The 25,653-nt window shown below is 50.9% G+C and overlaps 7 protein-coding genes across 7 annotated transcripts; 3 read left to right on the top strand and 4 right to left on the bottom strand.

Moving 5' to 3' along the window:
• Positions 1–1,013: 1,013 nt before the first annotated feature.
• On the bottom strand, positions 1,014–2,713 carry BDP81DRAFT_64462 (uncharacterized protein). The gene has a single exon (XM_060596099.1). It carries the CDS (start codon positions 2,659–2,661, stop codon positions 1,489–1,491), a length of 1,173 nt encoding a protein of 390 aa, XP_060442618.1. The 5' UTR covers positions 2,662–2,713; the 3' UTR covers positions 1,014–1,488.
• Positions 2,714–3,540: 827 nt separating this feature from the next.
• Positions 3,541–4,724, bottom strand: BDP81DRAFT_433544 (uncharacterized protein). Its single transcript, XM_060590865.1, has 2 exons — positions 4,384–4,724; positions 3,541–4,322 (listed from the first exon to the last, which is right to left on the bottom strand). Exon 2 carries the CDS (start codon positions 4,277–4,279, stop codon positions 3,548–3,550), a length of 732 nt encoding a protein of 243 aa, XP_060442619.1. The 5' UTR covers positions 4,280–4,322; positions 4,384–4,724; the 3' UTR covers positions 3,541–3,547.
• Positions 4,725–6,963: 2,239 nt separating this feature from the next.
• On the top strand, positions 6,964–8,699 carry BDP81DRAFT_64503 (uncharacterized protein). Its single transcript, XM_060596100.1, has one exon. It carries the CDS (start codon positions 7,089–7,091, stop codon positions 8,460–8,462), a length of 1,374 nt encoding a protein of 457 aa, XP_060442620.1. The 5' UTR covers positions 6,964–7,088; the 3' UTR covers positions 8,463–8,699.
• A 505-nt stretch (positions 8,700–9,204) lies between these two features.
• BDP81DRAFT_379350 (uncharacterized protein) lies at positions 9,205–10,884 on the top strand (the record flags this gene model as incomplete). The annotated part of the gene is made up of 2 exons (XM_060586820.1): positions 9,205–10,487; positions 10,731–10,884. The coding sequence occupies exons 1-2, from the start codon at positions 9,460–9,462 to the stop codon at positions 10,882–10,884; spliced, it is 1,182 nt and encodes a 393-aa protein (XP_060442621.1). The 5' UTR covers positions 9,205–9,459.
• A 5,034-nt stretch (positions 10,885–15,918) lies between these two features.
• Positions 15,919–16,401, bottom strand: BDP81DRAFT_463111 (uncharacterized protein; the record flags this gene model as incomplete). Its single annotated transcript, XM_060593976.1, has 1 exon — positions 15,919–16,401. One exon carries the CDS (start codon positions 16,399–16,401, stop codon positions 15,919–15,921), a length of 483 nt encoding a protein of 160 aa, XP_060442622.1.
• Positions 16,402–18,618: 2,217 nt separating this feature from the next.
• Positions 18,619–21,090, top strand: BDP81DRAFT_451954 (uncharacterized protein; the record flags this gene model as incomplete). The annotated part of the gene is made up of 3 exons (XM_060592697.1): positions 18,619–19,958; positions 20,127–20,937; positions 20,989–21,090. The coding sequence occupies 3 exons, from the start codon at positions 18,619–18,621 to the stop codon at positions 21,088–21,090; spliced, it is 2,253 nt and encodes a 750-aa protein (XP_060442623.1).
• Positions 20,945–25,365, bottom strand: BDP81DRAFT_64566 (family 18 glycosyl hydrolase). The gene is made up of 8 exons (XM_060596101.1): positions 24,651–25,365; positions 24,135–24,579; positions 23,957–24,074; positions 23,789–23,902; positions 23,291–23,727; positions 22,633–23,239; positions 22,398–22,567; positions 20,945–22,343 (listed from the first exon to the last, which is right to left on the bottom strand). The coding sequence occupies exons 1-8, from the start codon at positions 24,992–24,994 to the stop codon at positions 21,192–21,194; spliced, it is 3,387 nt and encodes a 1,128-aa protein (XP_060442624.1). The 5' UTR covers positions 24,995–25,365; the 3' UTR covers positions 20,945–21,191.
• Positions 25,366–25,653: the final 288 nt, after the last annotated feature.

Genomic DNA, 25,653 nt, shown 5'->3' on the forward strand with positions numbered 1-25,653 from the left:
TGCCCAGTCGCCCAGTTGCGGGAATTCAACAACCTCCCAGAACGTCCGACCTGCTTTAGTCTCAGATCTTGGCTTTTGCTTGGCTCTTGCGTCCCGCTCCGCGTCCTCCACAGGCGCCTCGGCATCAGGTACCAAGCCCTCAACTGCCATTCATCTTTGCGGTAGTCGTATTGAAGGTCCAAACGTCATCCATGACCCTGGTCTCTCCACCGTGGTGCCAAGTTGATGCCAAGTGAGTAGGTCGATGTGCCCCAGAAACTTGTCGAGTCTTGGCTTGGGGAAAGAAGAAAGGCCGCGTGGACAAACTGGACAAACCCCAGACTCGGAGACAGGGGTTAAAAAGACAAGACGAACCATTTTACCCCGCCGTCGGCCCGTATTCGGGGCCGGAGTTAGGTTCACGTGAGCTCCCTCCCTTGTATGTGTAGCTCACGCTATCTGACGTGTCTAACCTTGAAGCATCTGAAAGTTGGAGCGCTTATTCCACAAACTCAGGAACCCCTCGGTGTTTCTAGCATGTCAATAACGCACCGAAGAGGCTTATCAACAAGCGCTTCCTGGAGAAGCGTAACGGTTCCAAGCGAGCCAACGACTGCCAGTCTTTTACGACAAGGAGTGGCAGATCATGAAGCTATCGACCTCCCTTGCATAAACGGCTTCTTCGGTAGGATTGACGAATGGTTTCTAGTAGTAAAGAAGGATCATTTAGACTGATCCCCATGCCCACTTCCCGGCACCATGGTGTGAATGCCGAGGGTCCGTTACCCCGCGCCCGTTAAGCTGTCCAATAACCTCATCTCGCAACTCCGCTAATATTCTCATGTCTGACCATTCAGCAGTATCATTGAGAATTCTCGGTGCCTAATGAACATGGAAGAAAGTATTCCAAACGATTGACGTCAGGCATGGGATCGGCGAGAAAAGCGCGACGGAATGTTATGAGACGAGGTCAGTGAACGCGATCCCTGTGTTATGCACCGAGCCATGCCTGCGTTGATCTCCCGTCTGATTGTTCTTGGCAGGAGCCGAGCCAATCATGATCGCAGTGAGATGATCTTGACAGCTGAGCTCCAGCGAAGCTTTTGGCGAGACCACCCTCTCGAGGAGTCTATTTGACTTGGGAAGGATCGGATACGTTGGTTCGAATAAGCGCTCCATCTCACGTCTCTAGCATCGCCGTCCGAAGGTTGTACAGGACGCGGGCGGCAGGCCACACCACAGTATCATTGGACAAGCAGTTACCAGGGTCAAGAAGCGGCTCAGAGACAGATTCTATTTCCGCTCAGCAGACATTAAAGTCCCAAAATACTTCCTTTTATGATCTAGGTTCTATCACAGTCTTCGGGCCAGAGCTCTCGCTGCCTTGGCCCTGAGGGCAAAGCTCCCCATACAGGCTGTTCTCGGGAACGGCACATGTCCTTCTTCGTCTCCATGACTGCCCTCTATCGGTTTAACGCGGTCCTCTAATATTCCTTGGCCTCATTCTCTCTACAACGTAGTCCAGCCCTGGAGTCTCTTTGCTCGTGCTTCCCCGTACCTCAACCAAATAGCTGCAGACTCTACTGAACACATCCAACACAAGGCAGTCAACATCTGTTTCCTCCGCCCTGTCCTCCAGCTCTCACTCCTAAGCAGCCCGCGCTCGACCAAGCATCCCACACCTTGCACCATGAATACTCCCCACAGGCCCACAGCCTGTGTCCACGCATACTCGTCCAGTGTCAAAACGACTCCGCACCAGGCGTGCCATATCCCGCTGAGACTGAAAGCCGCGAGTACACCAGCGGCTTTGCCGGCATCTTGTCCAAGTAGACGCGTGAAAAGGGCTCTGGCTGGAACGTATCCTAGATGTTGAAGGAATGGCTGTGCCCCGTGGTGCCAATGAATGGCCCAGAAGCTGGAAAAGCTCTCTGCTGCCCACGGCTGGAAGAAGAGCTTGTTAGGACAGCGGGGATGAAAGATGAAGTGGATACCCTCTAGACCGTACTGGATAGCAAGTAGGCCACACATGACCTTGAGCTCCGTGACAGGAAATAGATATGTCAGAGGGACAACGAGCAGAGGACCATAACTCCAGGCCGCGCTCTTTGGAATGCCCTTTCGCTTCGACTCGTCTACGGCGATATCGAAAGAGGCATATCTAGTCTCCGAGGCAAGCCGCCAGACATACGAAGCAACAGGTCTCCAGCTCGTCAGCCCATAAACCACCGCGTCTTTCCCATCCCGCGGAACAGGTGGCTTTCTCGCTCGCGCGATTGTCAGGTCCCAGCACTTGCACGCGTAGAAGAAGGTCGGTATACGGAGGCAGACCTGTGCAATCACGTCGTCTGTCGGCATGAGCAGCGGGAGCGCCATGACGTAGGCGCCCGCCGCCAGGCCTGTCGCCCTCGTTACGAAGATTGCATGCTCTTTGGGGAAGAATCGAAATGGCTCGAGGCCGCGGCCTCTTTTTCGCCCCAGGCGAGCTTGGAGTCTCCAGTCTTCGATGGCGGTGAGAGAGAGGCAGGTGAGGGAAGTGAAGTAGAGGATGATGCTGGTTGTGAGGTGTACCAGGAACGATGCGGTCGGGTTGCTGATAATTTCGGAGTTATAAAAGGAGATGGCGGTCAATACGGCCGATCCTAGAAAAATGACGATATACCAAGCCAACATGTCCCCCATCTTGGTTTCGCGGGGAAAAATGAGCGATAACAAAAGTATGAAATTGAAGATGCCGTTGTTCAGGTCACATCAATGACGCGGGTCTCAAGTAAATAACAGATGGCTAACTGCGCATGTCTGCGCTGCTTTGGGCAGCCAAGCGTAAGCGCTAGCGACTACTATGATATCACTACATGCGATAAACGGGTATTTGCCTTACAAGGATACATAAACAGCAAGGATCGTGACGTTAATAACTAAAACGCGGCCAGGAGTTCCACGGCATTGTACCCAGCCGCCGAACAGAACTGAAGAAGTTTTGCGAGAGATAACTCAATGTAGAATGATTTGAATCTCGTAGGTGAGATCCGTAGAGGTAGTGTGTAGTGATCTCTGATGCAGTGCGGTGTTCGCTCAAGGATGCCCGGATTCTTTCCTATCATTACCTAATAACTGTTTCAAAGGAATAAAATCACAGACACATTTCCAATTGCGATCTGAATCACGAAGAAGATCTATGATACCATCATTCTACTCGTAAAACTGGGATTGGTGCGAAACAGCAACTTTAAATTGACAGCGAGCAGGCAATTGTATGTACACATCTACGCCTTCGAGGTCCACGAAATTTCATACGAGATTCCTGGCACAGGCTCGTATAATTGTACACTTGCAACAGTGGTATTAGATTGCTTGAATGCTTCGAAATGTAATTAAATGACCAGAATACTTCACTTCATATCTACGTTCTTCGAAGCACGGAACATGTCGCCAAAAAGATCAAAAGTTGAGGTTTCGCCACGACCGTGATTCCATGCCTCAGCTACGATGTCATATGCACCCCATTGGAATTCTGAACTTCTAGACATCAAAGCTCTGAGTTACAGGAAAAGGCTTCTGGTCTAGTTCAGGCTCTTGCTGGGCGAAGCATGTACCGAAATATGTAAACTTCCCAGCAAAGTTTGTCGCCTGTCCCTCCTGGTGCCCATTTACCAAGATCATATTCACTCTTCCCAATCTCCTGGAATTCAGCCGTTTCGTAAAGTCTGTAACTTGAGGGCGAGGCGTGGATCCAGCACGCAAGATTATGTGAATCAACATCTTCAACTCGCTGCTGAATCAATTTCGTTGCAATGCCCTGTCCCTGATATGGAGGATCTGTCGCCAAGGCTTGCAGGATCGCATATTTCTTTCCCCCCAAATGCCGGGATTCCCACGAAGTCATGTCTCGGTGCATGATTCCACCCAACACTCGAGCAGGATCTCGAGGCGTATCCTTCTCAGAAAGTGTTTTTTCTTTGTTCGATTTTGAATCAGAGGATGCCTGAGAAGCCTTTCTCGCATCCGGTTTCTTTTGTTCCGATACCTTCACAACCCAACATGACCAGCCGAGGATCTTTCCTTCCTTGTCGACCGCTTTAAAAAGCTTGGTAGAAGAGGAATTCGATAGCCAGTGTAGAATGGACTTGTGCATGAGGTTTTGATGAGCGCCTTCTTCACGGTCGAGAAGCATCAAATTTGAAAACTGATCGGTCTTGAACGCGGCGGTGTGGATAGTAACGAGATCATCGATGTCATTGGGCTCTACGGCAAGAATTGAAACTTGGCCATGGGCGTTCTTGGCATGTTCGACGCTCATGGCGGTAGAAAGATGCGTGATTCAGTGGGACTGGAAGCTCAAGGCAACAGACCCCGGGCAGATAAGCACTCAGTCATCTATCACATAAATCAAGAACTGACGTACCTATTCATTGATGGGATTCCCAATTGAAGAACTCAAAGTCGTTTCCGACGCACGCCTTGTGCCGAAACCTACGGGATACCTAGCACAGACTAATATTGTAGGATGATAAAAAGTGCATTAATGATTGGTTCACAGTTGACCCCTTTTACTTTCTATCCCTTTCTCTTTTTGACATCAAGCCAAGGTAATTATGACTGATTTACGAGGGCTTTGAAGTTGATACGGACGACATATCTGTTGGGTAATTGTGTTAAGCCAACGGACCTTGCTCCCACACTCAAGAGCAAAGAAAGATCGCGCTAAAGATCCGACTCTATCGACAGAGAAGCTCAGAGGCGTAATAAGGGCACTCCTCCTAGCGCTTTTGGCAGCATCTGCTCAGAGTTTGGAAAAAGCAGGAATCGGAGCGAGCCAACTGTGATGAGACGGAACCACAGCGATTCTAGTGGCTGGAAATATCAAAAATACATGAGACATCACAAAAGCAATCTCTTTCCGTTTGCATCACCGCCATTGGTTTCCTGTCTGCAGTTCGCAAAGTTAGGCAAGGTTTGGTGCTAGGTCTTCGCGCAGGCGTGACTACGAAGACCTCAAGTGAGTACGCCAGCAAAGATTTGTCACTGTCATAACCAAACCACCGGGATTGTCGTGCAGTTGTGACAGTGGTGGTAAGTTCCGCAACACGCCCAAGCATTCCAGGGTTTCCAAGTCGAATCGGCCTGACAGCTGCAATAGTCTGACAAAAGCACGCGCTGTGAAAATCTAACCTCGCGCGATGTAATGACAGAAGCCCGGTGTGATGCTTCCGAGGCTAAGGACAGCCATCAATCGTCAACCCCGTCCGACCTAGAGAGGAGCATTGAGAGAAGTCATTCATCCAGATCATCAAGAGCAGACTTGCTCGGATGATTAGTCAACCGATGAGCCAAGTCCATCACCACTGCTGCCATCAGAAAACATAATTGAGGTTTGGCGTTACCTGATGGAGGACTTGGTCTTTTCGAAAACAAAGGGGCTGGTGGGTCATCCAACATGCATGATGCAGAAGACCGAAGCTTGAACTTGTTAATGTGCATTTGCCTCTGGGCTACTGCAGGAACCAGTAGCGTAAATTGTTTCTCAAAAGATCTGGTGAAGCCTGGTCGGACCATACATTCATTGTTGCACTGCACCGAAGGAAAAGGAAAAACTAGCAATGGTACCTCGCCAAAATTGCCAAAAATTTAAATAGCGTGGTGGCTTGCCATGCAAGTCAGTGCAACTACGATGATTCTGGCCTAGCTTCGGTCAACATCAACAGAGCTGGCCAAGCTACCTTACTCGATGAGAGAAGTCAGCTGCTTTTGTGGCAGCTTTCACAGACCATTGAATCCGAGTCGTCATCCCGATTTCCGAGGGCGTCTACAGCACGGTCGCTGACGCGTGGTCATCACTGGGACGACGACGGCCCGTCGAGCATCAAAGCCACAAGAAGACCCCGACTCTTGGCTTCGCTGGGCGCCATCGGCAGCCAGCTCGCCGTGCAAGCTGACATGCTTGGCACAGATGCCAATACCTCGGATTCTGCACGAACAATGTTTACATGTTGTCACTTACACGCGGAAAAAACAACAGCCATTCAACCCGCGACCGGAAGCGCTTAACAACGTGTGATGAAGGTGCCTGCAGGGAACTACTCTGGGCACTGAGGTGTAGTTTATGAACTTGGCCGGTCAGACTTACATGAAGTCTCATCGCTGAGAAGTGGAGGAGTGCATAATCGTATCTGCACCGTTTAGGTAGAGCGGACGAGACTCACAAGTGACTCCACCCTTCCTCGCGGTTGATCTGATGATTCCCACCTTTGCATTCAGTTGGTCCATCTGCTCATAGGACCTCAGCTCACCTGAAAGATGCTAGTTGATGCAGCGTCTGTCTAACGGCTAGCTAATGGGGTCATATCATGCTCGGGCGACCTAGACTAGGCCTAGCTTTCAGGAACAAGGATCAAAGCGTTACAGGAGATCCCGAGTTACCCGCTCTGGCGTTTTCAGGACTAATTGGGACAAAGCCAGCCATTTAGAGCCGCTTCACTGTTGGTTCTATCAATGATTCAGGGTTAGAGCAAACAAAGGAAAAGTTTCCAAATCCCAATAGAGCACCTCTTGAAACTTTCCACTTTCTTTGTGGGATCGACATACCCGCTGCCCCAGACTGCCGTTACTCGCGAATCGCGAGAGCAGTAAGCGGGACGGCGCTTCAGGAGAGTGACGATGTGGACCTCACTTACACTGGCCTTTCTCGACTCCGAACAAGTTGCCGACACTACGGAGAGGACAGCACGGAGATCGGCCTCACCGTTCACTAAGAGCTCTGACCTCTGGCAACCTGAACTACGGATACGATGGACCGCACTTCTGGGAGGTGCTCAGAGCTTGTACGAGGCGCCAGTCGGCCAACGGGTGCCGGAATACGCTCCAAAGAAGAAATGTCAGCTTAAAGTAGTCTAAACCTGCGATGCCAAGATACGCCGCCACTTATGGCCACAACAGCATTATATAACCAGCACTCATCGCCAGGTTGATTCAGTTATTCTCTCTTCATCTCAGTAGCCTCGATCACTTCTCACCTTGATTTTACATTCTCTTCTCAGTTAGAGCATCTACTTCACCAACAATCCTTCAATCAACCTGCTTTCACTCAACACCAGCTTCACATTATCAACATGCGCTACTCCTTGAACCTCATTGCCCTCGCGGCTCTCGCGTCGGCCGCGCCCACCGCCACCGCGCCCATGGACTTCGATGCCATCATGGGTGCCGCTGCACCAACTCTGACTGGACCTCCTGCATTTGCCACTGGCCAGACTGGCGTCTACGATGTGGCTGCTGCATCTTCCGCTGCCGCCGCCGCTGTCACCGGCGTCGCCTCTGCCAGTGCCTCTCAGTCTGTTGCCGCTCGTGGCCTCGACAAGCGCACGGTCTGCTTTTTTGGCTTCTGCTGGGGATCTTCCTCCACCACTTCGTCCGCTAAGACTACTTCCATCTGCACAACTTCAACTACCCCCGCTGCCGTCATCACTCCCAAGACTACAGCTGCTGTCACGACTTCGGCCGTGACCACCACGTCTGCCCCTACCATCACCACTGCTCCTATAGCTCCTTCGACCTGCACCCCGGTCAGCTGGACTAACACCAACGCGTTCACCACCGCTTCTGCTTGCTCTGCGCCTTTCGAGGTTGGCACTTACTGCGGTTTCATCAACCCTGAGGACCCTTGCGCTGTCCAGCCCGATGGATACGGCACCCAGGTTCAGCCCGACACCGTCGACGCTTTCCAGTCCTACGCTCAGTTCCACAAGGAGGCTCAGTCAGCCGCCAACCCTTCAGGATACGCTAACACCTTCAAGGACTTGAGCGCTGCTGTCAACGCCAACAGCTACCTCGGTCTTTACACTCTCAAGAGCTACGACGTCGCCGCCTGCGCCGCCAAGTGTGACGCTACCAACCTGTGCACGGGTATCAACATCTACGTTGAGCGTGATCCTTCTATCAACCCCTCCGGCTGCTCTTGCACCAACCCTGCTTCCATCACCAACTACAAGTGCACTCTCTGGGGATCCGGCGTCGACAAGGCTGCTGCCACCAACACTGGCGGAACTCGTGACGGCTTCCAGGTCGTGATCACCGGCTCCAACGGTTACGAGAAGACCAACACCACCACCCCCACTAGCCCCTCCGGCTGGACCAACCCCCAGGGCTGCGGCGGTGTCGTCCACTCCCACCCCAGCACCTGCATGGGACAGAAGTTCTTCCCCGGTCCCTTCGATGCCAGCCTCTGCGCTACCTACGCTTCTGCCCAGAACGCCCAGAACTCCAAATCCGTTGGCCTCAGCACCTGGGCCAGCTTCCTCGGCTACAGCCCTCTGAAGTGCAACTTCTTCAACGCCTTCATGGTCAAGCAGAACGGTATTGCCAAGGGTACCTACTGCAGTCTCTTCACCCAGCAGTACAACCCTTCGGCTGCTTCCTACACTCCTTCTTTCTCCTCTGGATTCTCGTGGAGCATTGAGAGCTCCTGGTCCTTCTGCTCCAAATAAGCGAAGTCTTCGATGATTCGATCGATCCATTTCTTCTTCACTCGTTAATATCTAGAGTATGGTGTTTGTTACAGGCTTTGCATAGTTCGACTTTTTGGTCACTTCATTCGTTGATACTGTACATTTAAAGGTCATGGTAACTAGAGCGGAGGATTTCTACTACATCTTAACTTAATCCAATTTTTGCTTGCACAATCGTCTTCAATTTTTAATGTGTTTTTGAATCTGTCTCAGAATTCGATCGAGACTGGACATATCAAATCGATTACCCAAGAGAGGTATGGGACAGTTTGTCAGCATGGCTTCACATTGTCACGAGATAAGTATGACCAGGGGAACCTTAAGGGTAGAGATAGGGGTAGATAGGGGTAGGGTACATAAAAGGGGCTCTCTTAAGGGCTTCCATTTTCCCTTTTCTATATGCTGATTTAGACTACAGTTGAGATGCCTATCTCAATGTGCTGTTCAATATGCTTAGTCGTGACACATATCATGTAGATGAAAGGTGCAGCGGAATCTGGCGAGGATAAAGGGAGAGCAGAGCCCCCTACATTCAATAAAATTTGTCTCGGGTGCCACATGACCTATGGTCCATTGAAGCGGATTGAGGTGCATCTTTCTAGACAGTCTGCGCTCAACGTTCAGTGTGACCGCCAAACCGCATGCAGTAGACGCTTCCCTTAATATGTATCACAAAATCTGTGGCGTAACGAGGAGCCCGTGGCTTAAAATTTGCAATGATACGTGATCCTCTTTGAAAGACTATGGAAGATCATTCAGTGTGACCAATCCTCATGCACTCGAAGTCCATATCGAACAGATGTATGTTTGACAGGTGTATCCGAGATCAAAAAGTACTGCAAGACTGCAAGTCTTAAAGCTCCAACATCCTCCTACTGCATTTGAGCTCATCTGTTGCCGTCAAGCTCTGAGGGCTTTCGGTACAACTCAATATCAATCTTCTAATCCTGACTTGTGCCGCCCGAGGTTGCCGTTGATGGCACTGCTAACGACATGGGTGAACGGCCACCTGGGATTCACACTCAATACTGTCGGCACCTTTATACCTGCAGCGTTCATCATCAAGGAAGCCATCCCTGAGAAACCCATCGCGGAAACTTGGGTGACCGTAGTGACGGGAGCTGGAGGCGATCTCAAGGATGCTGGCGGCGTTTTCCCCGATGTTGCCTTTTGGGACGATAATGGCAAAAGAATCGGGCGATACCGCACCAAGCTAGGTGACAAGATAGCCCAGAGCAGTGAGCGGACCGTCAAGATACCGAACAATGAGAACGACGGAACGATATCCGATCCTCAATATATCATGTTGAGCCACGATACCGATGCGACCTGCGTCGCCATGGTCCAAGTTTCCAACGGCCGGCTCAGCGGGACGGTCTACGGCGATACCGGATACAAATGCGGCCAAGCCTGGTACCACAGCCAGCGGAAGTTCAAAGGAGACAATCTCATGTCCAAGTGCGTTTGGCTGGACTCGGACCACTCCCACCCAAACTTCAACGCCAGAGCCATGAGCTTTCACCTCCGAGACATGCTGCCTTCGCCCGACAAGTTGAAGTTGTACAACAGCGAGCCGGCCTACCTGTGTAAAAGCACACCTCGGTACTCATTCTGGAAGCACCTAATCCCAGACGGAATCGTCCCATTCTTCTACCCAGTTTTGAAATACAACAATCACTCTCTCAACCCGAAACTTGAGGGCACGAATGAAAATCCTATCGACGCCCTCGATCGGTTCAAGTACAATAAGGACGTGTACGTTCAGCAAAGCGAATCCGAAAAGGAGTATCGAAGGAGAAGGAGAGCTCGTTCGACGCGCCCAAACAAGAGACAAGGCTCAAATATGGACCCTGATCACCTGGTCTTGACCGAGATACCGGGTCAGACTGCCCGAGAGATTTGCGAACATCCTAACTCAGTCGGGTATGACATTGTCTCGTTTGTAGACGGGAAATACTGCGACCTGACAAAGAGGAGTGTTGGAACAGCAAAGGCTGATAAGGAGTAATAGGCAGGTACCATGAGCTGGCTGGCACCTGCCCTGGGCGAAGTGGGACAACTGGCTTAGTCATCACGGCCGGATAAAGGTGGGGCAACCACCCAGGCCGTCACTACCTACTTCGACCGACTCCTGCCTACAATGTAAGATAGAAGAACAACAAGAAGAACAAGCAATAGGATCACCAACAGACGAGTGATAATTGCTACCACTATTTGTCGTATACGACCCCGTGAACCAACAAGGAGACTTTACGATCTTTGTGTAGGAACCATCATGGCCAACTGTTTTGATGTCAACAGCACGACTGTCATTGGGGCTCAAGGTCTGGTAGGGAGAAGGGAAGGCTTCGCCTCTGGGGCAAGCGCGAAGTCTTACAAAACAAGGGCTCACTGGAAATGAAAGTTAGAATTCCTGAGCTCTGGATTAGAGTGCGGAAATTATAGACGATTGAGGGCGATATGAGAAAATGGCCGATTGATGATGACTTACTGACTAATTTTTACCAAACAGGCGTTCTTTTCTAGTTTGATATTACTGTACTCAATAGAACCAGACAATTTCATTTCATGAATAACGTGCATGATAAGCGACCTGGACAGACAAGCGACCTGGACACTCAACCGCGAAACCATCACCAATCCGAGTAAGTATCGACGTTAATGTTTATTTTTCGATTTAGACTACTCAGATTACTCTTCCTTAGACATTTCCTCATTAAATTGGTATGTTCGCGCATTATGACCAGTGTTCCCGTAGACGCTATATCGTCGTTGGCCCGTCTTAGTCTTCGGTCGGCGACTACTACTCCGGCGCGTTTCCTCCTTAACCTAGGCTGTAGCCTCTCTTTGCGATTAAAGGTCCTCTCCCTTAGCTATAGTAAGACTTCTTCTTTATCGGAGATGGTTTTTCTTAGCTTTACGGCGTCGACTAAGTAGGTTATTCTCCTCTCAAAGAATATGGATCTTAGACTTTAATAATACAATATCATGTATAAACCCGCGCGCGCCCTTAGATAGATGCTTTATAGCTTTAATAATTGAAGTATGTGAGCTATTTTGATGACGGGCGATTCGATTTTTAATAAGTTGCGATTGTGAAGATGCTTCTGTCAGGTTGTTTAGTATCTGAGAAGTCTATGCCGGGGGTGTTGACGGGAGGTTCCTGGAGGCGTCGGAGTATGTAACTTTACGTTAAGCTTTAAGAGTACGCTCTCTGTACTTAAAGTACAAGTCCTGCTCCTCTGAATCCTCCCTGGATGTTTTTTTCCGTAATTGCTTTCGTGAAAGCCCTATAAAACGTAGGGAAGAAGTCATCCTTCGTGATATGGGTATTACCCTGACGTATCTTCTCCTCGATTTCTCGATTATATGCCGTTTTTAAAGGCCCGAAATACCCAACATCCAAGGGCTGGAGTAGGTGAGACGAATAAGCCGGTATATAAAGGGTGACGATGTTATTCTCTTTATAAAAAATCTCGAAATCCGTAGAGTGGTGACTTTCGTATCTGTCGACGATGAGGAGGCGATATCGACCTTTTGTACGTGGTTTTGAATGCCGTTTAAAGTATCGAGCCCAATCTAGGCCTCTTTTATTTATTGTCTATCTATTTTTAGACGTTGCGATGACCTAGTCGTACGGGAGACCGGATTTTATATATTAGGTGGATAGGTGATATTGGCCTGCGATGATGATGTACGGCGGAACGCTATCCCATCGAGTGCCAATTGGCAACAGGTACATTATGCCCAGTTTTGACCCACTTTTGCCCCCTCACCGCGGGAATACATGACGGTACGTCATCAACCCCTATATTTTCCCAGCTGCGTTCACCACCACAACTAACATTTCTACAGATGGGCAACTGTCGCGATGTCCTCAAGCGGCTCTGATGCGTCTGATTCGTCAGCGCTTTCACATATCACCGTCGCAGTACTTCCCGAAGACCTTGATAGCGCCTGTACAGCTCAATGTAGGCCCGAGAGGTGTGATAACGCAACTGTACGCCCACACGAATCGCCTCCGCTAGAAAGGGGCACACCGGGCCAATTCAACCCCCTCGACGTGCCCTACCGCGCCGCAACAGTACGGGGTCTATCTACTACCCCTTTAGAGCTTTTTCAGCAGTATGTGCCTTTGAGGCTGGTTGAATCGTGGGTACAGTGGACCAATGAAGCCGCAGTACGAGGCCCTGTTCAACAACACTCTCGAAGCAGCAACTGGAGGCCAACCTCTGTAGACGAGGTCTACCTGTTCCTAGGTATTCTTATCTATATGGGAATACACGTCGAGAGCAAGATATCGCAATATTGGTCAACCTCTCAAAATAGCGAAGACCCCATTCATCTGTTTACTCGCTTTATATCACGCAACCGCTTCCAGATTTTATTACGCCGCCTATGTATCTTCGATACTGCCAACTTTAGCCAGCCAGACTCTCCGCCTACGAAGAAACGGCGCCGCAGCGAAGCCCAGCCTCGTGAGGACCTCATGCCTAAAGTGCACAGGCAAGTCAACCAGTGGTCTAGCCACATACAAGAAGTAGGGGATTCTTTCTACATACCTGGTAGTAACCTCACGGTTGATGAGGCAATGGTTCGATTTACAGGTCGTTCAATTGAGAAAACAACAATACCTGGAAAGCCTACACCAGTTGGCTATAAAGTATGGGTTTTGGCGCAGTCTGGTTACTTTATACGTTGGTTGTGGCATGTTCACGGCAAGGGACCCTACGGGCTCGTTCCACAGCAGCGCTCACAGCGTCACCAAAAGAAGAGGGATGAAACTAGCCTTACGCCAACCCAACGCGTAGTTACCACACTACTAACGCTACTGCCAGTTGCTGAATACCACGTTTTTCTTGATAATCTGTTTGCCTCTGTCAAGCTCTTCAGGGCGTTGCGGTTGAACTCAATAGGGGCTACGGGAACCTGCCGGAAGGATGGGGGAATCGATCGATTACTTGTCGATGAAAAAGAAGATGAAGGGAGGTATATCCCATGGGGGGAAATCCACTGTATCCCTACGAAAGATGGTCAGGTACGTGAAAGAATAGGCCGTAATCATAGTATCTAACATATCCCTAGATCAATCAACTGAGCTGGAAGGACAACGCTCTCGTCCTTTTCCTAACAACCGTCTTTCGTGGTACTGAAGAGATCATACGAAGCCGACGCCGACCGAATAAATCCTCTGCGGCAGCTCGTGCTGCCCGGGAAGTTTTTGGCACCGAAGCCAGGAAGAACCTACCGATCCCACTTTGTATCGACGAATATAACCATAATATGAATGGCGTAGATACAGGGGATCAAATGAGGTCTTATAACCAGTATGGGCGACCAGTTCGTCGCGGTGGGTGGCAATCCCTTGCGTGGAACTTTCTTCTAGAAGTAGTTCTTGTAAATAGTTTCCTTTTACAACGCTGGGGAGAGCCAGGGTGGGCACGAGTCAACTCTCAATATGAATGGCGGCGGTCCCTTTCTGCCCAGCTAATTCAACACTTTGGGCCATTAAGTAATGGAAGGAAATACAGCCGGCCCCAACGGGCGACAGATAAAAGGAATAGTTCTATTCCGTCGGAACAGCATGTAAGGGACAGGCGGAAAAATCCCTCGGCTTGTGTAGCTTGTACTCAACAGAAAAGAGCACTAGGCGAGACTACAGGAAACTCACGATCCCACAGAAAAAAGACGAGGTCAGGGTGCCTGCAGTGTGGAGTAGCGCTTTGTAACTCGGATGATTGCTGGTACCTCTTTCATAGTCAGAGTATATAGACAACAGAAGTATCCATAATCTAGGCTTTTTGGTTGGCTAGAAGAAGTCTTGGCTGTCTCCTGAGTGGTCAGTTCCCCTCAAGGGCATGTACCTGTTGCCAATTGGCACTCGATGGGATAGCTTAACGAGCTAATGGCCTGAATGACTGTAACCTATTTACGGTTGCTAGGCTGTATTATTTCGTGTTTAAACGCCTTTCGGCACTAGTTACGACCATTCCGGTGAAAATCTGGCCTATTATAAAGCTAGTCTCGTTAAAGTTATAAATGTCTGAGTCTACGATGCCGTATTTCGCGATTGTGTTCGCCATAAGTGAGAACTACGCGTTTATCGCGTCTAGATCTTCGTATTGGGCCCTTTTATAGTCGTACTTATGAAAAAGACGCGTTCGTAATTGTAGTTGTCGCTTTATAAAGTTCGAAGCCTATCGCTGCCCAATAGGGGGCGCGTCACGGTCGGCGAGCAATCGATTCGCCATTTCTTCAATACTACGAAGCCGGGGAGGAAACGATCGGGTATCTAAGTTAAGGATATACTTAACTAGCTTATACTCTTCTAGCGGCGTCAAATTCCTTGATTTAGGTATAGTGTCGTGTCGGGATAAAGTACCCTTTAATCGAGTTGCTAAAGTTGAATGGGAAACTGAGTAGATTCGAGTAGCCGCTCGTATACTAATTGTTAGTATCACAGGCGTGATACATTTCCTCATGAGGGTGTATCTTCGGCAACAATCACGTCGATGTCCGTGATAATTGCTGTTGTTGTTCTTCCTATTTACATTGTGGGCAGGGGTCGGTCGAAGTAGGTGGTGACGGCCTGGGTGGTTGCCCCACCTTAACCGGCCGTGGTGACTAAGCCAGTTGTCCCACTTCGCCCAGGGCAGGCGCCAGCCAGCCCACGATACCTGCCCATTGCTCCTTATCAGCCTTGCCGTTCCGACACTAAGATCTATGGTTTTTTTAACTGCCTGGACGGCCAATCTCAATTGAGCTTCCTTGTTTGATGTTGTTATTGTGCTGGTTGGGTAAGCGGGCGTCGAAGTAGGGAAGTTAATAGAGTCGCGGTTGAGTGTCCAGCTCGCTTGTCATGCACGTTACCTCAAACTACACTATTAATTATGCCGTTTGTCACTGGGTGCCTGAACAAGAGAAGTCCGAAAGGTGCAGACCAGGCTTGCATGCATAGAATAGAAGTACATCTGCTCCACTATCAGCTTAGGACTCGGAGTAAATGTATACATCCGTTGCTCTGCCGTCCTTCAGTTCCCACCTTCCTTAACCGGTAGTCAAGCCGGTACGGAGACCGAGATGTCCACGACCTCCCCACCCCTCGGCCCTCTCCGACGCTCCGTGGCGGACAAGAATCCCCCAAGATTTCATGTGACGAGTGATGTAAACACCTGTTTAATATTACTTAGCCCGCATGAATTGCGAATGCTTGGCCTACACACATGTAGAAGAGAAAGAAACAAGGTCACGATTGCTCAAAGAGGATCAAGGAAGTTTCGTGGATTTATGGACAGCGACTTGGCCCCTTTAGGACGCAGGGTATTCTTCGAGCGCGAGCGATTCGTCTAGCTTCATCATAGCCATAGGAGCCAAAGTTGATGATTGTACATTCTCTATATGCTGACTGTCATGAACGTAGCAACTTCCACATGGTCTAAAACAACGCAATCGGATTCGTTGAGTTTGCAGTTCGCTGCTGCGCTACGTCCCAATGTTCCATGACGCAAGTTCCGTTGAATCTGAACACATCCACCACGGCGAACGGCTGTCCTCCGCCCACAAGATCCATTCGGTAGTGAATAAATGCAATGTTGTCTTGGAAGTTCTTGTTCATGATGGTGTAGTTGACCGTGTTCGGGGAAATGAAGGGTTCGAGGACCGCAAGAGAGTTCGCGCGGCCGGAGAGGGCGCCAGGGTTGTGCTGGATGTAGTCGTCGGCGACGTGGTTCAACAGGGCCTTGGTCGCGTTTCGTTCTTCGTAGAAGGCTTGCATGAACTCTCCGAGAATGATCTTTTGCTGTTCGGGTGTTGCTGATCGAGGAGGGCAGTACGGCGCGGAGCCTTGGCGCGGAGCAAGGGCACTTGTTGTCCATGCGAGAGCGCTGACGCCGAAGGCAAGTAATGAGTATGTCCGCATTGTCTTGTGCTGTTGTCTGTTATGATGTTTGACGTGATTTGTTTGTCCGTGAGATAGCCGTAAGGAAGGACGACTTTGAGGGTGTCGATCAGAATGATCTTATAGACGAAGCGGACTGCAGTGGAAAGAAATGCCGATAATCAGATAGATTGAGTGGCTCTTGGTAGGAGAAATAGACCGTTGCAACACTGATAGGAGTTCATCCAAACTGCGCCATGTGCCTCAATGCTAAGAAACTCTATTACTATAGACCCTTGTTGATCCCTGCTCGATACCATTGGCAATGACCATAACTGGGAAGTCGCAGTCGGATTAGGGAATGACCAATGATTTCGTGAGCGTTTTACTCATTATGTTTGCTTGCATAGCCGACGGGATTCCTTGGATGTCGTAGACTCGGGCAAGTGCTAATGAGAGGCGGGAGTTTGGAAGAACCTCGACTTCCCAACCGCTTAGGATTGCGTTGCACTAATGTCCCGATCCTATACTTCAATCCTGCAAGATTGAATATTCGAACGATCTGAGGTACAACAGACGAAGCATCAGCTCCATTCTGGAAGCTCTTGAAGAATGGGGTCCCCTGGTGACGATCCTCAGCCCATCGGCACAGTGCCGAGCAAGGCCCGCGGTAGCGCATGGTTTCTAGGTTTCGGGAGTGGATACCAAAGCAGATGTTCCTGGACTACTTGTAAGTCATCTATATCTTTCCTGACACCTATTGACTAATCTTGGGTGATGACAAAAAGTGCGGGAAACTGGCATCAAATTGATTCCGATAGGCGGTGCTCGCACCTACATCGAGACCGTAGAAGAATCTTGGCCAAAGGTAAACAAAGCTGCCTGCATATGACACTAACGCAACTCAACGAAGTCTCTCTGCATGAAGACCATCAGCACCGCCGTATATCTACACTCATTATCGAATGGCATATGGCAAAGCCTAGAAGTAGGTTCCTAAAATTACTCCATGTCATGTGGCTGTTACTGTCAGTGTATCGAATTGTTTCGAGATGCCATTGAACCCAAGGTATGGCAAGTGACATGGGAGCCAACGCGCCTTTGACCCCAATTCCTGTGTGAGCGCCCGAGGCAAATACCAGAATGCACAGCGTTGCCACGAGAATGAGGAAACCGGCTACGATCCGTATCGCCGTGAGGAATCTCTCAACCATTCTGCCATTGTGATACGAACCAGCTTCGGGCCATGAAAGTCCCCACTTTGATTCTCGAGTCAGCATCGGGGTTCGCAACGTTGAACGAGGCCTGAGCACACCCATCGGCCGCATCTTGAAAGACGGAATCAGATAGAGGAAAGCAGAGACTTGCTCGATTGCCTCCAGGGGGTTTTGACTTGATATCATATCATCTTTTTGGCCACAACACAGCCTATGGCCAATGTACCTTGATGGGGCCTGGATAGGCAAGAAAACTATGTCAAGATGTATTAGCCTCTCGACGTGACGACGTGTTTCTTCTGAGCCTTTGAGATAGCTTCAACTCGAGCACATCTAAGCAACATAACGTCTAATCATGGCTTAGTACCTTTGACACCCTTACGTATTGTACCATACTTAAGTATGAATGTGGAAAGACCCACCATGTTCTTGTTGGTTGCCGCGTAGCTTGTCGAGCAGATCCGAGCGCCTTCTCATTGGCTCATTCCGGAAAGAACCACTGTCCTCGAAAATCAAATGATCCAGTTTCACAACATCTGTAGGACGAAAGGGATGAAATGCGACCATTTTCCTGTAGGGAGTGACATGCTGTGGACCACACCTGCTCTTAGCATTCCAAACAGAAACGTCCTGGGAAAGCTCAATAGTGAGCAATGTTTTTGTCGCTTTGCTCTTCTGAATATGCCCCGAAGAGCTATCAGGCCCCGAATCCCACAGTGTCCGAGCGTTCTGATTTAGCTTCCGCTTTGGGCTGAACTATTGATATGACGGCGGTGGGATCTACGACAGTGACAACTAAGCTAACCTTCTATTCCCATTCAAGCAAACGCGATAAGCTACCACCAGACGCGTCTTGTGTAGCCATGAAAGGGGTGGCCTGCAACCCTGGGGCGATGATCTGGAACGCAGCGTTGGCACACAAGGGATGAACCGTCCCTCGTGGGAAAACTCTCAAAACCTCACTCAAGGTCCTTCGCCTTTCCCAATGGGTATCCGTTCTAGAGGCAGCTCCAGTCGCATTCCTACCCACAATAACCACATCATGAGCATCATCGGAGGGTACCCAGCACGGCGCTTCAGCCGCGCCAGACGCTTAATCAATGCGGCTGGAGTGAGCGTCTTTTTCCTGTTCCTGTGGATGTTCCGTGAACAGCTGGGCCTCGACCGTGTTGGCATGGATTCGAGCCTTCCGTGGATTCCGCGATTATCCCATCAGGGCATCTTTGACTTCGAGCCGATCAATTCGGACGTCATCCGGGCGATTTGCGACAAGACGGAGTGGGATTCGGGAAAGGCGATGCAGGTTGTGTTTACATGCGACAACAATGTCGGCGGGATTGGGAATATCCGCAACTCGATCTTGAACTGCGTACGATACACGATGCTGGCCGGAGGCTCGTTGGTCATGCCGCGCATCTTCAAGCGCAGCGACTCGGACATCTCCCACATCCGGACGGGGCGGAGACAGGAGATGGAGTACCTCTTTGACAGGCAACACTTCATCGACTCGCTGCATCTCTCGTGCCCCCAGCTGCGGCTCTACAACGACACCGACGAAGTCTACGAATCCCTAGGACCAGCACGAACATGGTCCCTCGGCCTCTTCCCGGAATCCCTTGTCGATGAGGAGCAAATCGCCAGCACGGGCATTGAGCATCCGGAAAAGTGGCAATCGCAGCTGCACAAGTGGCTCGACGACATCAAAAACACCACCGACACCGCGCCGACCGGGCGTCCCACGGAGGGCCCGATGATGGTGGACCTCGGCCGGTCATACCTCACGTACCCGATCAACAGCGACGGCGAGGTCTTCGCGACGACCTTTGGCACCATTCTCGAGTTCCGCGCGGACGTCCAGCAGCTCGCGACCGCCACGATCCTCAGCATCAACCGGCACTTCTTCGGCGCGCACCTATTCACCGAGAAGGAAGCGCTCGACAGCTGGAATCCGGTGGATCCGATGCGGGAGTGGTCCGAGTATAGCAAGCAGACGGACGCATTCTTTGACCAGGCGAGTCGATGGGGCCTGTCAGTCATGTACGTCGCGTCCGGGAACGATACGCAGGTGGCGATGCTCGAGGCGGACGCGGTGCCGCGCGGGGTGCGGGTCGTGACGAAGCATGACCTGCTGACGGGGAAGAATCGCAAGAGGCTAGATGCGTTGACGTGGGATCAGAAGGGCACGATTGACTTTCTCGTCATGTTGGGAGCGGCACAATTTGGAGGCGTGGGACCTTCGAGCTTTGCGTGGAACGTGGCGCTGAAGAGGCATCTCTTTATTACCAAGGAGATTTCCAAGGAGAAGGACGCGTTCTTGAAGGGGCCGCAAATGTTCAGTGATGATCTGAGTCAAATTTATGGCGTGCCGGGGAAGTATCCCGAGTACGCGGCGTGTTTGTGGCCATAATACCGTTGCAGGTAAGGTATTAGTTGAAAGAAAGACTCTTGTTCGCGCTTGAATGAAGGTGTACGGTATTCTCACATTACCTAAGCATCAGCTTGCCCGTAGACAGGAGGCCAGGGGGAGACATTTTGATACTCACCCTGGAGGCTTACTAAGCTACTGGATGCGCGGGGTTCCCTGAGTTGGCAACGACTCTTGGTTCTCCCCATCACCCTTTTGCGTCGCCCATCACCAGATGCCAAGACAAATGCCCAGATGGAGACTATTCCGGACCCCCAAGATCTCCCGCCAGACCCACGACTTCCGGACGAACAGCCTCGGTACTCCCGCGACAACATCATCGCCTCTCTCACATCTTTCTACCAGAGTCTGCCGCACGTCGACCCCTCTCTAGTTCGTCACGCGCCGTCGGGGGGTTGGCCAGAAATCACCCCTGAGGCGCTCGCGGCCACTGGGATGCGAAATTGTAACGAACGAGTCGTGGACTTAATCGGGCATCTGCCGTACATTGACGGCAATCCCCTTTGGATCACTCCGGAAACATTCCCCATCAACTACCGTACCGCCGTGTCTTTGATACCAGCCGTTGGAGTGTTCAAGCCCAAATGGCTGCATGCTCTGTCTCATGACCTTCAGTCGTTTGAGGGCTTTCCGCCTTGGGTGATCCCTCTCACTATGAGTGTAAACAGGGACGGTGACATATGGCTACTGGACACGATGGACGGCACAGTGACGAAGTATATCATCACGGGGCCTGTGTACCCCGAGCCGGTGGGGCGATATGGAGAGGGCGATCCTCGGATATGGAGAGAGACATTGTGCGACGACATCACTCTTCCCCTGAAGGCGTGGCTGGAGGGAATACTCGACAAGTTCAAGGCGTTTGAGTACTTTGGCCTTCCCCGTCACGACGACCCAGGCGTCCTGTCGAAAGGTCACTGGAGTGAGGAAATAAAAGTAAGCAATGTTGTGCCTAGTCTAAACGGAACTGACTGACTTTTCTTCAAGGAAATTAAAGAGATTCTTGTCCAGAACGGATGGCCAGAAGACTACAATAGTGCGGGGGGCCGCAATAAACTAGTGGAATGGGTGAAGAAGGCAGACATCTAGTGGAAGGATCAACCAAGCGGCGCAGGCACATAACAAGTTGAGGTAAGAACATCATCAGAGTTTATGAGTTGTATTGAATCTACTGTCGAGACTTGAACATATCAGATACCAGTATACATAGGAATATCAGAGTCAAACGACCGTCCAGGTTGGCTCGGAGGAAGAGCTTGGACGACGCTGTGTTCATGGACCGGCGTTGGCTCGGGGGCCGGCGCTTCAGCAGGCGAGTTGGCCGCCTTCTCGGCCGTGTCTCTGAACCTTCTGGCCACGTCTTTCAGCTTCTCAATCTCTCGCGAGCAATTGCTATCCGTGCACTCATCGAAGCCGAGGTGTTCGCGCAGCTCCTCTGGCGTTGCCACCCGTGTGGAGTTGACACCCTCCACCACCAAGCCTGCTGGCTCGACCCAACGCTTCTGTGCAGGGCCATTGGGCCACGTGTCTCTCAGGTCTGCTTCCGCCTGGTGATTATCAAAGTATACATCCTCATTAAGGAGAGCGTAGCCGGGGTGCTTCACTCCGTTGATCGTCGGTACACAGATATTGTCCGCGATACCGTAATCGTTAGAGTCATCAGGGAGGCCATCAAAGTCGAGCTCCCAGACGAGACGTGAGAGTGCCACCTTGGTCAGATGCCACTCGATGGGGACCCGGGCATCTGGGCTGATGACGGTGACGGTACTGTGTAAATCATTGGCCACAGGCGGTTGTCGGCATTTGTCGAAGATCTTTCCGGCTTCCCGGTTGTCGACTAGGTCAAGATAACGAACCATCTGACCATCTACCGAGGGTGGCTTCGCACTGAGGAGCTTCCGTACCTCCGTGTCACTATCCTTGATCATGGAAGTGAGTAAGCTGTACCCATCGTTCACAGGTGCCATGACCGCTGGCGGGTATTCATCTGGAGAGCATCCGTTGGGCGCATTGATGACAGGATCCCAGAGTGCCGTCGCCCGCTGTCTGTTGAAGGTTCCCGTGATGGGGCGTTTCTTGTCGTCGACCTTACGGTACGGGCAGGTGATGGTCTTGTACTTCGGGTAGTTGTCCACGATGGACCTGTAGTTCTTGCAAGCCTCCGGATAGACACCGTTACCACCAGCGCAAGGAATCTTGTAGCCGTCGCCTGGAAGCCTGCTTGTTGATACTACGATTTCACTAGTTCGATGTGAAGTCATATAGCGCTTTTGTCTTTTGCAAGGTCTCCCGTCATCTGCACGCTTGACGTTGGAAGGACACGAAGAGGTCTTTGCCGATGACTTGTAGATGTTAGCATTTGGCTACGACCAGAAAGAGATGGAAAAGAAACTTACATGGCTAGACTTTGGCGGCCGTGACACCGTCTTGGACGGCTTGTCGAACGAAACGGAGTGTTCCTTGCCGAAAACCTTGAACACAGCTTTGCCTTCTTTCTCAATGCCATCTGTGCAGAGTTGAATCAAGGCTGGCGTCGCAGCAATCTCAGCGATATCCAGAATTTCGCCTGAAATCATTAGCACAGAACATTCAAGAGCCTTTTGAAGGAGTTATGGATGTCGCTTAACTTACCAATGATCGGAATAGCGGCTTCGATCAACTCCAAGGGTGCCAAGAGAGCAGGAATGGCGAGTCGACAGAAAGCCTTGGCTGCAATGTCGAGAGCTGCTTGTTCAGCCGCCTCTTCGGCCAACTCCTCGGCCTTTTCTTTGGCCTCCTCCTCGAGCTCTTCTTTCGTCGGAGCCGATTCGAAGCCCTTGCAGCAGTAACTTTGGATACCTCCAGTGCATGTCTGGTCGCCATTCTTGCTGTGGTTATTCGTATCCTGTAGAACCTCAGTCTCCTCGTCATCGCAGCCACTCATGCACGATAGACCTAGACCGCGGTACCCACGCCACTTGCAGGTGCCCATAGTTGTGCCATCATCGCAGCATAGAGTGCGATACTTGTTCTTGTCGCAGCGATCGCTGGTTGAGAGCATACCGGGCTGTCCATTCATCTGAGTGACTGGATTGGTGCCCTTCTTGCAGCTCGCTCCGCAATCTGTCGTGTAGCACGAAACTCCTGCTGCAAGTCCTTGAGCCATTTCTTGGGCATCTTCTTGCTGACCAGTCGTGACTCCGGATGCGGGAGCCAGTCCATTGTCCTCTCCCTGGTCTCTTTGATCCATGGCCCAGACCTAAATCACCGAATCAGCTTGGCAACTACATGGGGTAAGAACAGAAGTTACACTCACCATTGTGCCTCCCAAGCAGCGGGAGTTGGCAAACTTGCGCTTCTGCTCAAAGGTGTCGTCGTCGTCGTACGAGACCCACTGGTTGTCATCCCAGGTAATCCACTTCACCATGGCGTCCTTGTCCCACACAGGCTTGACGCCGTTATAGTCAATGACCGAGTTAATCTCTTGCAGGGTCAAGATGCCCGATGCGTTGGAACACTGCCCTGCCAAAGCACCACCTGAAAATTGGCAAACGCCATTAGGTTTGTTGCAAGAGGGGTCAGAGAGCGTGAAGCTGCGTCCGTACCACCCAAGGCCCAGAATGATCTTGGCAGGCTTAACGCCAGCTCTCCACAGGAGATCGAGACCCATATCGATCTCAGTAACATTGGTATGGGGTGCAAGGAAAGGCCCGACAAACTTGGACGCAGCGTCCCAAGTTCCGTGTACTTCCAAGTGATGTCAGTCTAGGGGTTCGTGGTGTTGTCATGGTGGTTGGGTGAGACTCACAGTCGTAGGCCATGAAGTTGAACCAATCGACATCTGCCGCAATCGATGCAAGATCAAAATGCTGAAGATACCAATATGACGTCGGCAGCGTCATTGAAATTCCGTAGCGGGAGCCTTGCGCGGGTTAATCAAGCTGAATGATCATGAGATGATAGAAAAAAAACGTACCAAAAGCAGCCCTGAGCTCCTTGGTAAGCAGAGCGTAGTTCTTCTTGTCTGCTGTGACGCCGCCTCTGTCGTCGGCTTGAGGATACTCCCAATCAAGATCAACGCCGTCGAAGCCATACTACAAGTCGATTCTTGTTAGCTTAAGGTAAGGAAGAAGGATTGCTGAAGGTATACTTACGTGCTCCATGAAGTCAATCAGACCAGAAATGAACTTCTGCCTGTTTCCAGACGTGCTCGTCATGTCGCTGAAGGCTGTCCTAGTAGCTCCTGGGTCGGTGAAAGACCAGCCGCCAACGGAGATCCATGCTTCTAGCCCGGCGTTGTTCTTCTTGAGTGCTGTGAAGCGGCTGTAAAGCTTTCCAGTCTCGGTGTCCATGGGAGCAATCTGGAAAGTCTGCGGGTCGAAAAATGCAAAAGCAAAGTTGATGTGAGAAAATCCGTTCAGGTTGAGGTCCTCCGGCGATACTGCTTGGCAACTGCGGGTGTTTGACCATCCTTCGTAGTAACCAATTGTGCGCTTGGAGACAGAATTGCCTGAACAGGATGGTCTTGTAACATTGCCGCAACCGCCAAAATCCTTTTGGCAGCCTTTACCGCAGAAATCACTTGTAGAACCGCAGAACCTGGTGCATTTTTGATCAGCAAATGCACGACTGACATGGAGTAGTGAAGATTCATCGACTCTGTCACTCACCCGAACTCGGAACAGCAGACACTCAAAGGGCATTCCTGAGCGCCTACTTTGCCGTACTGGCCACATTGAGCTTTGGCATCACAGTTCGACGTGCAGTTGCCCTTGCCGCACTCTGTTGGAGAGTAACCGCAAAGCCCATTGGTACCACAGCAAGCAGCATTCTCACATGGAGTGTCTGCGTTGCAGGTACCAGTCGGAAGGGCTCGTCCGGTAAGAAGGTGGTCGAGAGAAGGAATTAAATAAGGAGTGATAGGCGCGACGTGGTTGCTAGAGTCTAAAGGAACGGCTGAGATGAGAAAAGGAATGGCTGCCACGAAGGCGTAAAGAAGAAGGAGTGAAAACATCCCCGCGGCCTTGGGCGACTCTTTGGAGTCTAGAATGATGGGTAACTCAGTAGCGAAAGAGTTTCAAGAGCAAACTGGCAGCCCCCCAGACACAAATATGGCAATTGCATCAAATAAAGGACCCAGCTCTTCAAGATCGAGAACCGGCGTGTCGTTCAACAACAGGCAACGACAACGTGCTCGCTTGCTCGCTCCTGATCCACCCCGGACTGCAGGGGTTGTGGTTGCATTTCGACTCGGGCCATTTGATGCAGAGTGAGATTGAGCTGATGCTATGGATACATGTAGCGTCGGATATAGCCTGTTCTAGATGGGCATACCCAGAGCGGACTGTAGATTGTCAAAAAGTCACCCTTGAACTCCCTCAACATGTCGATCGAGACTTTGATGGTCAGACGGTCTCGGCGGCTTTGACCGGCTTGGCAGAAGTTCCTCGTCAGCTTGACTTGTATTGATATCAAATGACCCTCTTTTGACCGAATTAGCATCTCACCTGCTTCCGAAGCCATCCCAAATTCAAGACCAACGGCCGCAGGGAGTAAGCAGGTCGGTTGCATGGAGCTGGCGATGTGACCCTCCAAGCCTTGTTGGGCGGAGAATCTCATCTAACCCCCGGCCCCTGTCACAAAAAAGCTTACCTGGACTTGGCTACTCTTCGC

This window comes from Colletotrichum phormii, assembly GCF_030913505.1.
Source record: "Colletotrichum phormii strain CBS 102054 chromosome Unknown BDP81scaffold_16, whole genome shotgun sequence".
Lineage (NCBI taxonomy): Eukaryota > Fungi > Ascomycota > Sordariomycetes > Glomerellales > Glomerellaceae > Colletotrichum > Colletotrichum phormii.

Coding starts and splice junctions, on each gene's coding strand:
- BDP81DRAFT_64462 (XM_060596099.1), bottom strand. CDS start 2,661: ATGGGGGACATGTTGGCTTGGTATATCGTCATTTTTCTAGGATCGGCC.
- BDP81DRAFT_433544 (XM_060590865.1), bottom strand. CDS start 4,279: ATGAGCGTCGAACATGCCAAGAACGCCCATGGCCAAGTTTCAATTCTT.
- BDP81DRAFT_64503 (XM_060596100.1), top strand. CDS start 7,089: ATGCGCTACTCCTTGAACCTCATTGCCCTCGCGGCTCTCGCGTCGGCC.
- BDP81DRAFT_64566 (XM_060596101.1), bottom strand. CDS start 24,994: ATGTTTTCACTCCTTCTTCTTTACGCCTTCGTGGCAGCCATTCCTTTT. Junction 24,580..24,650: donor GTCTGCTGTTCCGAGTTCGG/GTGAGTGACAGA, acceptor AAAATGCACCAG/GTTCTGCGGTTCTACAAGTG. Junction 23,903..23,956: donor GGAGCTCAGGGCTGCTTTTG/GTACGTTTTTTT, acceptor AACCCGCGCAAG/GCTCCCGCTACGGAATTTCA.